At 40.4% G+C, this 16,182-nt stretch overlaps 1 protein-coding gene across 1 annotated transcript in view; it reads left to right on the top strand.

Moving 5' to 3' along the window:
- The first annotated feature begins 766 nt into the window (after positions 1–766).
- Positions 767–16,182, top strand: part of LOC121282835 (bestrophin-2-like) — a 38,913-nt gene continuing 23,497 nt past the window's right edge. The window contains exons 1-4 of the mRNA XM_041196648.1: positions 767–918; positions 8,498–8,592; positions 12,340–12,573; positions 13,449–13,603. Of these exons, the coding sequence (XP_041052582.1) occupies positions 767–918; positions 8,498–8,592; positions 12,340–12,573; positions 13,449–13,603 (636 nt within the window). The remainder of the gene's footprint in view (positions 919–8,497; positions 8,593–12,339; positions 12,574–13,448; positions 13,604–16,182) is intronic.

The raw sequence follows: 16,182 nt of genomic DNA on the forward strand, positions 1-16,182 counted from the left end.
AGACATCATCCACGTGGTTGAATGATACAAAAAAATGATACGTCCAATTTTTTTTCCTTATTCCTTCATGGGATATGGGCGTCACTGGCAAGGCCATCATTTGTTGTCCATCCCTAATTGCCCTTGAACTGAGTGGCTTGTTAGGCCACTTCAGAGTGCATTTAAGAGTCAACCACATTGCTGTGGGTCTTGTAGGGATTTGGATTCTGTATAAACCCCAAAATAAGAAAATTCTTTGAGGAATAACCTTGTTGGCAAAAAGGACCATCACTCATTTAGAATCAAACTAACAAGATTTATTGGACATTAAAGATTGATACTTAACATTCCATTAGTTGAGGCATGGCACGATGCATAAGTTCAACATGAGTTTGTCTGTCTTTCCTGTGGATCCCAGGACTTCTGGGGTCTTCACTTCTTGGTTCCTTGAACCTGGTCTCTTGACAAAGTCATCATGATGTCATTTGAGATTTTAATTTAGTCAACTTTGACATATATACAAATTCCTTTGCAACTCTAAGACTTCAACTTTAGTTTCTCTCTCTCCCTCTCTCTCTCTCTTGTGACATTACCACGACACGACCACCTCACCTGAGATAGTTAATGATGGCCAGTCCCTGTGGAAATACATTTTAACACAAGTTCAGGACCAGGGGAGGGGAGAAATAAATTATGGCAAAGAAAATAAAATAAAATGTGTTGCACATTCTCAGGTAATCATCCGCTGGCAACGGTTGACATACTGTTCCTCCCTTCAAGCTGTGGTATGACGGTGACCTACACAAGCCGTGTGGCTAATGCCCGCCTGTGCGGGTTTTCCAAGCTGTTGTTACAGTGGAAGGGCAGCATATACAAACTACTGTACAAGGAGTTCCTCATCTTCATGCTGCTTTACCTCACTCTCAGCTGCATCTACAGGTAAGAATAATCTACAATGGGCGGAGGTTCGGTGACAGAAGATCACCTCATCATGTTGATGATTCTCTGTATTTTACATGGATTATTTTCCCCATTTTTGTCCCCCCCCCCTCCCCGCCTCCCATTTACTTTTTATTTACTCCATCAGAACATTTTTTTTTCTAATCTTCCCTTTTGCTTCAAATACTAGTGAAGACTGCAGAGGAAAAACAAAAAGAAAGACTTGCATTTATGTGGCACCTTATCACCTCTCTTAGTGCTTCAATTTGCAATTAGTTACTGCCATTCTTCAAGCAAACAAAGTACCTATTTAGGACACAAGACCAGAAAAGTATAATGAAGTGAATGACTAGTTTATTGCGCTTTGTTGATGTTGGCTGAGGGAGGAACGTTGGCCAGGTCACCTATCTGCTCTTCTACATATAGTGTTATAGGTAATTCGCAAAAGAAGCAATGGCGCAATGAGGAAAACATTTTCATGCAGCAAGTGGTTGGGATCTGGAATGCACCACCAGAGAGTGGTGGAGGCAGGTTCATTCGAGGTATTCAAAAGGGAATTAGATAGTTACCTGTAAAGGAAGAATGTGCAGAGTTATTTGGCGGAGGCAGGGAAATGGCACTAAGTGAATTGCTCATTCAGACAGCCAGTGCAGACAGGATGGGCCTGTGCTGTAACATTTCTATGATTCTCTGATTAAAAGGATGGCTAACAAAATTGGGACTCATGCAATAGTAGGGCCAGTGTCTGCTTGGATTAAGAAAATAGCTTAAGGGCAAAAAACAGGAAGTCAAGGCAAATGATTGCTTATCTGGCTGGAGGCTGGTAGACCAAGATGTACCCCAAGGATAAATGTTAGGACCCTGCCTTTTGACAGTTTTTGTTTTTGATACATATAAATGATATTAGAATACATAGTAAAATTTCAAAATTTGCCAATGATACCAAATCTGGAAGTGTGGCAGACAGTGAGGTTCATACCAATCGACCACAACAGTCCTTTGATAGGCAAGCAGAGGTCGGACAAAGGTGCGACTGGAGACTGAGTGCAACAAGATTGAGTGTTTAAATACTGGAATTTTGTAAGTAAGGGAATTTGGTGCAGTGAGAGAAGAGGTTCTGTTCTGGTCTTTTACAAAAAGGAATGATCCAAGAGAAAGAACTGGAGACAGCAAGACCTGAGAGCCGAAGGCTGGAGGCATTAATTAGGTGTACAGGTAAGCAATTGGTGAATTTTAAGTTTTTACTTCTCCTCGAAACTAGGGCAGTAGTTTAAACCTGTACTGGGAAGATATCAGTATTATATTAAATTTATAGTGTAACTAGTTAAATTCCATAATATAACTACAGATATTTGTTGAGTGATATCCCAAACATGAAATTTAATTAGTTAATTACAAACAAAATGAAGATGGCAGGGCAGGTGATGTGTTGCAGCAGTAGCATGTGGGAATGGTGGACACCTGTGCGATCCATAGGAACCACATCTGCAGTAAATGTCTGCAGCTTAAAGAGCTTTGGCTCCGAGTTGACGAGGTGGTGTCTAAGGTTCAGACATTGCGATGCATCAGGCAGGGGGAAAGTTACCTGGACACTTTGCTCCAGGAGACAATTACACCCCTTAGGCTACGTACTTCAGATTTGGTCCATGGTCATGGACAGGAGGATATGCCTGTAAGTGAGGTAGGTTTGTGATCCAGAAGGTAGCAATGGAGGAACCTCACCCCTTGCAATTGTCCAAAAGGTTCAAGGTTCTTGCAGCTTGTGTGGACAAGAGCAGGGACTGCAGAGAGGATGAAAAAACAGACCATTTCACCATGGTGCAGGAAGCCATTCAAGTGAGGAGGAGAAAAAAGGAATCTAGTTGTAGTATGGAACAGTATAGTTAGGATGATAGATACTGTTCTCTGCAGCTGAGAGAACAACCCGGAGGCTATGATGCCTGCCCAGTGCTAGGGTTAAGGACATCTCCTCAGGGCTGGAGAGGAACTTGGAGTAGGAGGGGGAAGAACCAGTTATTGGGGTTCACATGGGTATCAACGACGTATGTAGGACTAAGAAAAAGGTTCTGCTGAGGGTGTTTGAACAGTTTGGGACTAAATTAAAAAGCAGAACTACAAAGGTAATAATCTCTGGATTATTACCTGAGCCACGAGCAAATTAACATAGGGTAAATAAGATCAGAGAGTTGAATACATGCCTCAAAAATTGATATGGGAGAAATAGGTTTTGATTCATGGGACACTGGCACCAGTACTGGGGAAAGAGGGAACTGTACTGTTGGGATGGCTTTCACCTGAACTGTGCTCAAACCAGTGTAGTGGTGAATCGTATAACTAGGGATGTAGAGGGGGCTTTAAATTAAATAGTAGGTTTGGGCGAGGGTTCATATGAGGGGAGATTTGGCTAGTTAAAGGGAAAGGACAAGGCAATAGTGAAGGATAGCAACATAGGTAATGATAACCAGAGTGTGACAAAAAGCAACAGAGTATGCAAACATAAGAGTGCAACAGTAAATAAGGTCCAGGTAGAGAAAATGGTAAACAGACAGAATTAAAGGCTCTTCAGCTGAATGCACGCAGTTTTCATAACAAGGTGGATGAATTGATAGCACAAATAGAGATAAATGAGTATGATATCATAGCCATTATAGAGAAATGGTTGCAAAGTGAGTAGACTGGGACATGAATATTCAAGGGTATTTGACATTTTGGAAGGACAGCAAGAAAGGAAACAGAGGTGGGATAGCTCTGTTAATAAAGTATGAGATCAGTACAGAAGTGAGAAATCATCTTGGTTTGGAGTATCAAAATTTTGAATCAGTTTGGGCGGAGATAGGAAATAGCAAAGGAAAGAAGTCACCGGTGGGAGTGATTTAAATGTCCCCTGACAGTAATTACACTGTAAGACAGAGTATAAATCAAGAAGTAATGGGGGTTTGTAAAACAAAGTACTGCAATAATCATAGGGGATTTAAATCTTCATATAGACTGAACGAATCAAATTGGGCCAAAAGTAGCCTGGAGGATGAGTTCATAGAGTGTATTTGGGACAGTTTCTTAGAACAATGTGGTTTGGAATCAACCAGGGAACAGGTTAATTTAGACCTGGTAATATGCAATGTATAATGAAACAGCATTAATAAATAAATGTAAATGATCCACTAGGTAAGAGTGATCATAACATGATAGAATTTCACATTCAGTTTGAGGGTGAGCAAGTTGGGTCTGAAACTAATGTCCTAAATTTAAATAAAGGTATGATGACAGAGTTGCCTAAAATTGAATGGGAAGAATGATTAAAAGCTAAAACATTAAAGAAGTAGTGGCAGACATTTAAGGCAATATTTCATAACTCTCAATGACGATAAATGCAGTTGAGAAAGAAAGGTTCAAGCAGAAGGATAACCATCTGTGGCTAACAAAGGTAAGGATGGTTTCAAATTGAAAAAAAATGTTCAATACTGCAAAGATTAGTAGTAAGTCAGAAAATTGGGAAAATTGGCAAAGAATAATGGAAAAATTAATAAATGGAAATTGGAGTATGAGAGAAAACAAGCAAGAAATATAAAAACAGACAGTGAAAGCTTCGATAAGTATATAAAAAGGAAAAGAGTAGCAATAATGAGCATTGGTCCCTTAGAGGATGAGACTGAGGAAATGATAATGGGAAATGGTAGAGACTTTGAACAAGTATTTTGTGCCTGTCTTCACAGTAGAAGACACAAAAAGCATCTTAAGAATAGTAGTCACAGATTTGAGAATTTGGACAAGAAATATAGGGGGTGGGGTGGTAGTGAGGAAGAACTTATTTACACAGTGAGTGGTAATGGCTTGAAACTCGCTGCCCACGAGGGTGGTTGAAGCAGAGACAATTAATAATTTCAAAAGGAAATTGGATAGGCACTTGACAGAAATAAACTTGCAGGGCTACAAGACTATGGCAGGGGAATGGGACTGACTGGGTTGCTTGACACGCAGTCAGCATGGACTTGATAGGCCAAATGAATTCCTTATATGCCATAGATTGGGAACCCAATATTCAAGGGCAATCGATGTTCCGGAAAAACAGGCACAAAGGAAAAGAAGGTGGGGTAGCTTTGTTAATAAAGGAAGGTATCAGTAGTGATATAGGTGCAATAAATCGTGATGTAGAATCAGTTTGGGTGGAAATAAGGAATAGCAAAGGGAAGAAGTCATAGGTGGGAGTTGAATTTAGGCCCCTGAAGAGTTGCCTCACTGTAGGAGAAAGTATAAATCAGGAAATAATGGACGCATGTAAGAAGGGTGCTAGACTTCTCATGGGTGAGTTTAATCTGCATATTGACTGGACAAATCCGATCGATAGGGGTAACATGGAAGACGAATTTATAGAGTGCATCAGGGATTGTTTCTTACAGCACTACATTGCAGAACCTACCCGGGAACAGGTTATTTTAGATTTAGTAATGTGTAATAAGGTGGGATTAATAAGAGATATCGTAGTTAAGGGTCCTCTAGGGAGGCTAGCAATCACAACATGGTAGAATTTCAAATTTAGTTTGAGGGCAAGCAACTCAGGTCTCAAACCAGTGTCCTCAACTTAAACAAGGACTATTACAGAGATATGAAGAAAGAGTTGTCTAAAGCAGGCTGGGAAAATAAACCAAGGGGAAGGTCAGTGAAAGAGTAGTGGCAGATATTGAAGCAGATATTTCATAATGCTCAGCAAAAATTTATCCTGGTCAAAAAGAAAGACTCGATGAGAAGAATGAACCACCCGTGGTTAACAAAAGGTGGTTAAGGAGAGTATCCAATCAAAAACTAAGGCATACAAAGTGACGAAAACTAGTGGTAGGCCAGAGGACTGGGAATTTTTTTAGGAACCAGCAACAGATGACAAAAAAGCTAATAAAGAGGGAGAAAATTGATTATGAAAGTAAATTGACAAGAAATATAAAAACAAACAGCAAGAACTTCTATGGGCGTTTAAAAGGAGAGTGGATAAAGTGAGCATGGGACCCTTGGAAGATGTGACTGGAGAATTGATAACGTGGAACAGGGAAATGGCAGATAATTTAAACCAATATTTTGCATCGGTCTTCATGGTGGAGGACGCTATAAACATCCCAAAGATATCAGATAAGCAAGGAACTAATGGGAGGAAAGATCTTGTAACAGTCTCTATCACGAGGGACAAAGTATTTGACAAACTAATGGAACTAAAGGCAGACAAGTCGCCAGGACCTGATAGCCTGCATCCAAGAGTTTTAAAGGAAGTGACTGCAGAGATAGTGGAGGCAATGGTTGAAATATTCCAGAACCCACTGGATTCCGGGAGGATCACAGCGGATTGGAAAACCGTTAATGTGACACCCCTGTTCAAGAAGGGAGGGAGACAAAAAGCAGGAAACTACAGGCCAGTCAGCCTAACATCTGTCGTTGGGAAAATGCTAGAGTCCATTATAAAGGAAGAAATAGCAGGACATTTAGAAAAGTTTAACGCAATCAGAGTCAGCATGGTTTTGTGAAAGGGGAATCACGTTTGACAAATTTGCTAGAATTCTTTGAGGATACAGCAAGCAGAGTTGATAAAGGGGAACTGGTAGATGTAGTGTATTTGTATTTCCAGAAGGCATTCGATAAGGTGCCACTTAAATGTTATTGCACCAGATAGGAGCTCACGGTATTGGGGGTAATGTATTAGCATGGATTGATGATTGGTTAATACACAGAAGACAAAAAGTCGGGATTAATGGGTCTTTTTCAGGTTGGAAAGACGTAACGCGTGGAGTGCCACAAGGCTTAACCCTCAGGCCTCAATTATTTACTATTTATGTTAATGACTTGGAAGAGGGGGCAGTGTGTAATGTATCCAAATTTACTGATGATACAAAAATAGGTGGGAGGGCATGTTGTGACAAGGACATGAGGCATCTGCAAGGGGATCTTGATAGGTTGAGTGAGTGATGCAGAAACTTGGCAGATGGAGTTCAATGTAGGAAAGTATGAGGTCATGAACTTTGGTAGGAAGAATCAAAAGACAGACTATTATTTATATGGAGAGAGACTCCAAAAAAAGTGCAGCACAGAGGGATCTGGGTATTCTTGTGCATGAAACACAAAAAGCATGCAGCTGCAGTAAGTAATTAAGAAGGCAAATGGAATTTTGGCCTGTATTACTAGGGGGTTGGAGTTTAAAAATATGGAAGTCTTGTAACAACTGTACAGGGTGGGTTGGTGAGGCCGCACCTGGAGTACTGTATACATTGGTCCCAATGTTTAAGAAATGATATACTGGCATTGGAGGCAATTCAAAAGAGATTCACTAGGCTGATTCTTGGGATGAAGGGGTTGACTTATCAAAAATGTCTAACCGGTTAGGCCTTTATTCATTAGAGTTTAGAAGAATGAGGGGGTGATCTTATTGAAACGTACAAGATTCTGAGGGGGCTTGACAGGGTAGATGTTGAGAAGATGTTTCCACTAGTGGGGGAATCTCAATCTAGGGGATATAGTTACAGAGTAAGGGGATACTCATTTAAAACTGAGATGTGAAGGGATTTCTTCTCTGAGAAGGTAGTGAATGTCTGGAATTCTTTACCCCAGAGGGTTGTGGAGACTAGATCACTGAAAGTATTTAAAGAGGAGATAGATAGATTTTTGAAATAATAGGAGAGTTGAGAGCTATGAGGAGCTGGCATGAAAGAGGAGTTAAGGCCTAGGGCAGATCAGCCATGATCTTATTGAATGGCAGGCAGCCTTGAGGAGCCAAATGGCCTACTCCTGCTCCTATTTCTTATGTTCTTATAATGACTTTAAGTCTCTCCATGGCACATTCATCTACTTGTTCTTCCCTCTTGCTGACAATATGGAAACCAAAACTCATTGCGCCATCTTCTAGTCTTAAAGTGCAGAAATATTTACAAGGATGTTACCAGAATTGAAAAGGGCAACCATCAGGAAAGATTAAGCAGACTGGGAATGTAGAAAAGAAAAGACTAAGATGAGACTTGACAAAGCAATGTAAAATCTTGAAGGGGTTTAATTGGGTGAATGTGGAGAACGATTTCTATTTCAAACAAAAGCTATTTCCATTTTTGGGGTAAGTCAAAAGCAACAGGGCTTAAGTATAAGATAGCCACTAACAGATCAAATAATGCAGGAAAAATTGTTTTACACAGAGATAGTGGTGAGAATGTGGAATTTGGTGCCACGTGGAAAAGTTGCAACAAATAGCATTGATGTACATAGGGAGAGTTTAATTCAATCAAGAGAGAAGAGGGGATGGAGGAATATGGGGACAGGGTGGGAATTGGTAATTAGAACAGGATGAGATTCTGATGGAATGTAAACACCAGCACAGCTGGGTCAAATGGTATATTTCTCTGCTGTAGATTCTAGGCAACTTTTGACATTCAAGCCTAACCAGTACTAATTGACTTATCTTCACTTTCCAACTCTACTTGTTCTGGGCCATGTGTCTCAGCCTATCACATAGGTTTCTCTATTAAAATGATGTACCTTGCACAATGCCTACTGATCAAGTTGTGAATTCTGCTTAAGTTATGGTTCTTTGATTTTATTTCTTGGATATCTGTAGGTTTATGCTGGAAGAGAGCCAAAAGCGCTTCTTTGAGAAAATGGCCATCAACTGTAACAATTATGCTGACCTGATCCCAATGTCATTTGTGCTTGGTAAGAATTCTTTTGGATTTCAGCCAGTTCTTTTGATCTGCCCTCCAGATTTTGTGGCAGAGTTCGCTTTAAGATCATTTTCCCTCATCAAGTCCTCCTCAGTACAACACCTTTGGAGAGTGAGGGACCTAAATTCAACATTGTTACACCCATTTTATGGGCCTAAAGCAGGTATAACAATAATCAATTTGGCAGTGCAGAGACTCACACCAGATCTGCACAGGTGTTTAAGCCACTGCTGATTTAGGTGGCCCCAGAGATGTTTGAAGTGAGCACAGGCTTCTTTGTAATATTAAAATGAATTTTCCAAACCCATCTCAGATCAAGTTGAGTAAAGTCATTTGCCCTAGTCAGAGTTTGCACTTCCAGATCTTAAACAGCGTAACTAGTAGCTGCTCAAAAAAAATCTCTAAATCTATTGGAGTGTAGTTTCTAGCGGAGTTAGTAGGAGTTGGAGTGCTCTACGCAGCTCCACAAAACATCTGTAGGTGTTTCTAGCCCTCACTCAAGATCCAATTATGTCTTATGGAAGACCCAAGGACCTCATCCGAAAGTAGGTGAAAGCTTCATCTTATTATACAAATACATTTCAATTAGTGATTCTCATCAAGCATATACTGAAAAATCTATATGATGGCAGCAAACAAATTAACAGAATGCTGTGTTTCAATATTATATGTTATTTTATCCATTGAAGTAAAGAAATAATGCTAAGATGGGAACAGGAGTAAGCCATTTAGCCCCTCAAACCTGTTCTTCCATTCAGTGAGCTCATGGCTGATCTACAGCCTGACTTCTATACTTTGCCCCATATCACTTAATACCTTCGGATAACAAAAATCTATCAATCTCAGATTTAACATTACCAATAGTTCTAGCATCAATTGCTATTTATGGAGGAGAGTTTCAAATTTCTACCACCCTTTGTGTGTAGAGTTGTTTCCTAATTTCATTCCTGAAAGGTTTGGCTCTAATTTTAAGACTATGCCCCCAGTACTAGATCCCTTAACCAGCAGAAAGAGTCTCCTTCTATCTACCTTCTCTGTTCCCCTTTTGTTATTCTTTCATGGGACATGGACATTGCTAGCTAGGCCAGCATTTTTAATTTCCACTGAGAAGGTGGTGGTGAGCTATCTTCTTGAACCACTGCAGTCCATTGATGTAAGTACTCCCAAAGTGCTGTTAGGGAGGAAGTTCCAGGATTTTTACCCAGTGACAGTAAAGGAATGGCGATATATTTCCAAGTCAAAATGACATGTCCTGGAGGGAGATTTGCATGTTCCCCTGCATCTGCTCCCCTTGACTGTCAGAGGAGTCTAGGTGAATTGTTTCAATGCATCTTTTAGATGGTACACATTGCTGCCATGGTTCATCGGTGGTAGAGGGTGTGGACATTGGAGGTGGTGGATGGGGTGCCAATCAAGCAGGCTGCTTTGTCCTGGATGGTGTTGAGCTTCTTGAGACCTTCTTAAAACCTTGAAAACTTCAAACAAATCACCCTTAACCTTCTGAATTCTGGGGAATGCAATCCTAGTTTGTGTAATTTCTGCTTTTGATTTAACATTGTGAGGCCAGGTATCGTTCCACTAAATGTATGCTGTGCTCCCTCCAAAACCGCCATATCCTTCCTCAGGTGTAGTGCCCAGAATTGCTCACAGTACTCAAGGTGTGATCCAACCAAAGCTTTGTATAGCTGAATCATGACTTCTGCCCTCTTGTATTCTATTCCCCTAGATATAATGACCAGCATTCTATTAGCCTTTTTGATTATTTTCTGTATCTGTTGATGAGATTTTTTTGATCCGCACACCTGAAAACCTACTCCCTTCACCAAGTCTCTTGGACTTCCACAGTTTCGGCTTTTCCCTCATTTAGAAAGCACCCTGTTCTATCCTTCTTGAGTTTAAAGTGTATGAACTCAAATTCATTTGCCTCAATTCTGTACATGCAAACAATCCATCTATATCACATTCTATGTTATGCTTCCATCAGCAATGCTTACAATGTTACCTATCTTTGTGTCATCAGCAAATTTGAATATGTGGCTTTCTATCCCACCATCCAAATCAGTAATGAATATGGTAAATTGCTGAGGCTTCAACAGATTCTTGCAGGATACAACTAGTCACATCCTGCCAATTAGAGTTATTTCCCATTATCCCTATTCTCTGTGTCCTGCCACTTAGTCTATTTCTTAACCAGGTCAAGAGTTCCCTGGGCTTCAACTTTAACGGTTTATTATGAGGGACTTTATAAAATGTTTTCTGGAAATCCATATAAATAACATCCATTGACATTCTCCTGTCACCACTGAAGAATCCCACTTCAAACACCATGAAGCAGGCTTTGTAGTCTTGAGTATAATAACAGAAAATCTTTATTAACAACTCATAACTATGTACTTATATACAGTAGAGGGTACAGGTATGGAGCTGACTCCATTCAAGGTCTTTACCCAACTCTGTCCATCTCTAGATTGACCCTGGCTCTGGGCCATGTGCCTTCTTACATCACTGTGTGGGCGATACTGTACTCAGTCCCATTTAAACCCTTTATGTACCAGACCCTACTACTACAGCCACTTCAGTTACCTCTTCAAAAAATTGAAACCTTTACAAATCTATGCAGGCTCTTTCTGATCAGCTGAAAATTTTCAGGGTGTTCAATCACCCTATTCTTAACTATAGAGTCTAACAATTCCCCAACAACTGATGTTAGGCAAACATCTATAATTCCCTGGTTTCCTTTCTCACTTTTCTTCAATGGCGGAGTAGCATGCACCATTTTCCAATCTAAAGGAACAGTTCCTGAATCAAAAAAACTTGGGAAGATTATAATTAAAGCATCTGTAATGTTTTCACCTATTTCCTTTAAAGCCCTGGGATGGAAACCATCTGATCCTGGTACTTCTCTCCTTAGTGCCATTAATTTCTCCATTACTATTATTTTGCTTATTTTAATTTTGGTGAATTCCTGTCCCAATTGCTGATTATTTTCCTTGGGATTTCCAGCATTCAGATCTATTCTTCTACTGTAAATACTGACACAAATTATTATTCAATATCCCCACAATTTCCATTATTTTTTCATTGACAATATAACTCTTGTCAGATGTCAAGGGGCCCATATTGCTCCCGACCACCTTTTTCCTAATTTTAAATTGTGCGTATTGGAAATTTGAAAAGCCCAAATGGCCATCTGCCTCCCAGTTTGTGTGGGAATAAATAAATAATTATGTACAATGCAGGTTAATTCTATAATAACATTGCTTTGTACATTTACCTTTCCAAATGGTCATATGACAATGGTCCAGTTTTAAGTGCCAGTAAGCCCTGCTGCAGTTATCAGCATGTATGTGGCTTTCTGAGGGATTGTGTTTGCACCATCTATCTGGATGCATGAAGGCAAAAAGATTTGCATATGTTCCTCATTATTTCCAGTCCCAACTCAATCTATTGGAAAGCATGCCATCCAGATCAGCCCCAAAAAGTAGGCTCAAGCCCTACCCAGTTCATTCTTCACTAATTTCAACACAATCATTATGTCTTTTCACTGGTATACTCTTACAAATCCACTTGTTAGCCATCTCTCTCCATTTGACTATGTAACCAATACCTCCCCTTTATCCTCTTTTCAGTTCAGATCCTTCACCTCTAATGCTCTATGAGACAACATTTATGTCAGAAGATAGCCAGTGTATCCCTGGGCCCTACCCTCCTGCTCACTAGTGTTGGTCTCTCTCCCTAGGTTTCTATGTGAGTCTGGTTGTGTCTCGCTGGTGGAACCAGTACCAGAGCATGCCATGGCTAGACCGCCTTATGTGCACCATTTCCTGTCATGTCCAAGGCACTGACGAGTATGGCAGGATGCTGCGTAGAACATTGATGCGCTATGCGAACCTCGCCTCCATCCTCACCTTCCGCTCAGTCAGCACTGCCGTCTACAAACGCTTTCCCACCACGAGGCACATGGTGGAGGCAGGTAAGCAAACACAACAGGGTGGCCAACAGTAAATGGACGCAGGATCAGAGCCCCACCTCAGGCACAGCTCCATCCTTGTCTGGGGAACAGGGGAGGAAATGAGTGATGGGTAGCGAGTGGAGAGGGAAAATCAAGATTGAAGAAAGGGATACATTGCAGTTGGGAATCAATCCTTTGTGCTTTCTTAGATGCTGATAACAGGAGGCCTTGGCAGCAGCCAACTATACACCTGCTCTCTCAGTTGCAGAAATGTCAGCTCAGACAAATAAAGGAGGTGGATAAAAGTACAAAAAAGAATACCGAATAAATACTGCCATAAAAAGATTGGAAAAAATGTCCATCCAGATTAGTACTGAGTCATGTAGATCATAGGCTATGATGTTCATTTCCTGTTCTATTCTCAGTTACTGATCTGAGTTGGAGCAGCATTTGCAAACACAGTTGCCCTCAGTACTCCTCAGCTACGAAGGAAAAAAATCAACTGGAATTTCCACTCCTGGTTATTATTCAATGACCCATATTGAAAGTGTTTCTGTGAGTGTTGAACAGGATTGTGTTGTGATTGTGATGCCCCGTGTTATTTTGATAGCACTCACCATCTCAGTTCACAAATTAATAATGAGCACTTGAATGAGATTCCAGAAGGCAGCCAACCTTCAGCTTTAGTTATGCCTCCAGGAAAGGAGGTATATAATTGGATAGAATTGTTTGCCAGGGCTTCTGCTTTTACACTTGCCAGCATTTAATTCCACCCATTAAAAATGAGAAAATATGGGTTGTCAACCAAAAATACCAGCCATGATGTACAACAGCTATTCAACAGATCACAGACTGACTTCTTCATCCTTTCCTTTGTCTGTCATCTTTGTTTCCAGGTTTCATGACTCCAGATGAGCACAGGAAGTTTGAAAGCCTGAATTCTCCTCACAATAAATTCTGGGTTCCGTGTGTGTGGTTTGTCAATCTAGCGGTGAAAGCGAGGAAAGAAGACCGAATCAGTGACTATGTGTCTTTGGCACACATCTTCAGAGTGAGTGTCTGCACTCAGTTGGATAAAATCGGCATCTGTGCCCTTCCTTCAGACTCAGCGTCAGCAGTCACCCTCCCAGCCCTCCCCTGAGTGAAATTGCGTCCCAAAAGTATTTTTATGACTCTGCTGCTTGAGAGAATGAGGGAACAATAAATCAAAAAAGTGAACATTTAGTACGTAAATGATAAAGGAATTATAGTGCAGAGGCTTTCATCACTGACACACTGGCCTCAGATAAGCGCCAGCTGAAGGGATGAAAGTTTTCTCTGCTGATTGGCTGCAAGGCATCCCACCCAGTTCCAACTGAGTGTTGACCCATGGCATAACACTGACACCAAAATAGCCAGCTCACTTAGAGAGGCTTCAGGATGGGCTCAAATGTGGGCTGGAGATCATAGCATGGATTTTACCCTGAACAGACTTCAAACAGCTGGCCAAGCCTCTCTACAGGCAGGCATGCTGCAGCAGGAGATTGAGCCTACAGCGCAGCCACCAACTCCAGCACCAGCAGACTAGGCTGCTCCTCCTGGCCCCACAAAAAGTACTTATTTCACCCACTCAGAACCAAAAATGGCAATCAGGGTCCTATATACATCATTGGACCTCAATTAACATTTTTAATGAGTTTAATGCCTGATTTAGGGGGCTGCTCAATGATAGACCTGTGGGAACATAACCATTGCAATGTTGGCCACAGCCAATGTCAATCAGCTGGGCAATAGGATGGAAATTCAGCCCTATAAGTCACAGGGAATTTCAAATAACCTGCTCCCAGGCTCTTACTGGTGCACATAAGCATGACCCAGAGTGACAGTTTCTCTAATTTCCTTTCCTGCTTCCCTGTAGGGAAGCAGTTGCTGAATGCTTAGGGTCACCATCGTGCTTTTTAAAAAGAAATTCCAGTCTATTCTTGACTGAACTGTACAGAAAATTCTAAAATGTAAATCATATGCCAAAAATCTGATTTGTAAAGCTGAAGTCTATTTTTACCCAACTCTGTCGCATGGCTACATATGATCCTATCTATGATCCTTGCTCTTATCTTTGTGGTCTGTGCTGTGGAACAAGAAAAGTGACAATCATATCTTCACCTTAGCGTTTGGCTCAGATCTTTAAGTTGAATCAGACACAGGAAGAAATATTTCCAACCACGACATGGCACATGGTAAATAATGGTCACTACACAATAGATCTATCTACCTATCTATCCATCTAGCCAACTTTAGGCACCTTTAAAATCAGTTTCTACCAGCTTCCAGGAATAATTCACAGATTTTTTTTATTGTTGAATCAGTTTTGAGGAGGGGAATAATCTTAAAATTCCCTATTGCTTTTATTACCAAAATCAGGTCCAGAGATACACATTGCTTCCGTAATGTCAGGATGCGTGCTGAAGAACCTCAATAATGACTATAGCAATGCTAGTAACAAAATGGATACACTGAAAACAATGACCACAGTTCATAACACATTCAAAATTACATTCAGACTTTGAAAATATTTGCTCATCATGATGGCAGTGATGCGCTACTTTAAACATTGGATTTTTTGTCAACATTTTTTGGCACACACCATGCACAAATACAATGAATTTATTTTACTGCTTAAATTGCTTGACAGCATTTTGTGACTGTGTGTGTTTATTAGTCTACTCTTGGAACAATCACACAATCATTAGAATGATATAACACAGAAGGGGATCATTTGGCTCATCATGCCTGTGCAAGCTCTTTGAAAGAGCAATTCAATTAGTCCCACTCCCTCATCATTCCCCATAGCCCTGCAATTTTTTCTACTTCAAGTATTTTTCCAATTCCATTTTGAAAGTTAATATTGAATCTGCTTCCACCAGGCAATGTATTCCAGATCAGAACAACACGCTGCCTATATTTTTTTTTTCACATTTTGAATCTGGGTCTTTTGTCAACTACTTTAAATCTTTATCCTCTGGTTACTGACCCTACTGCCACAGGAAACAGTTTCCCTTTATTTACTCTGATTTACATACTTGTATCAAATCCCCCCATGTGCTCTAAGAAGAATGTCAAGGGCAGAATTTACAGGTTTTTTACTGCCTGGTGATCAGTGTTTTTTTTGTATGTAAAAGGTATGTTTTTTCTTACCCTCAGAGTGATTGTCCCAATTTAATAATCCCAGCAGCAAGCTTTTTGTGAGTTTTTTAAAAAATTATTTATCATCACACATTTGTCCTAGATGTTTAAAATGTGATGTCTCACTCACTCAACTCTCACACACACACACACACAAAGATTAGATACACATGAAGGTAAAACAGTTACAATTTCTAATTAATAATTTAAATTTATGATTGTCTCCATCTCTTTCATGGCAGCCTGAGGTTTCTGAGATGAGTTGATGCTTTAGTTGAAGTGAAGATCTTGTAAAGCAGAGGATTCTCAGTAAGCTGCAAGGCTCCTTGTACTTGAATTCCCAGGAGGTTATGTTCGTGTGAACTCATTGTTGGAACAGGTTTGGGGGGAGTCCTTTTTCCACTTTCAATGTATTGCTGTTTATTACCTTGGCTACTTAGATGACTCTCAGCTGGTCCAATGGCTTTC

This window comes from Carcharodon carcharias, chromosome 10 (assembly GCF_017639515.1).
Source record: "Carcharodon carcharias isolate sCarCar2 chromosome 10, sCarCar2.pri, whole genome shotgun sequence".
Lineage (NCBI taxonomy): Eukaryota > Metazoa > Chordata > Chondrichthyes > Lamniformes > Lamnidae > Carcharodon > Carcharodon carcharias.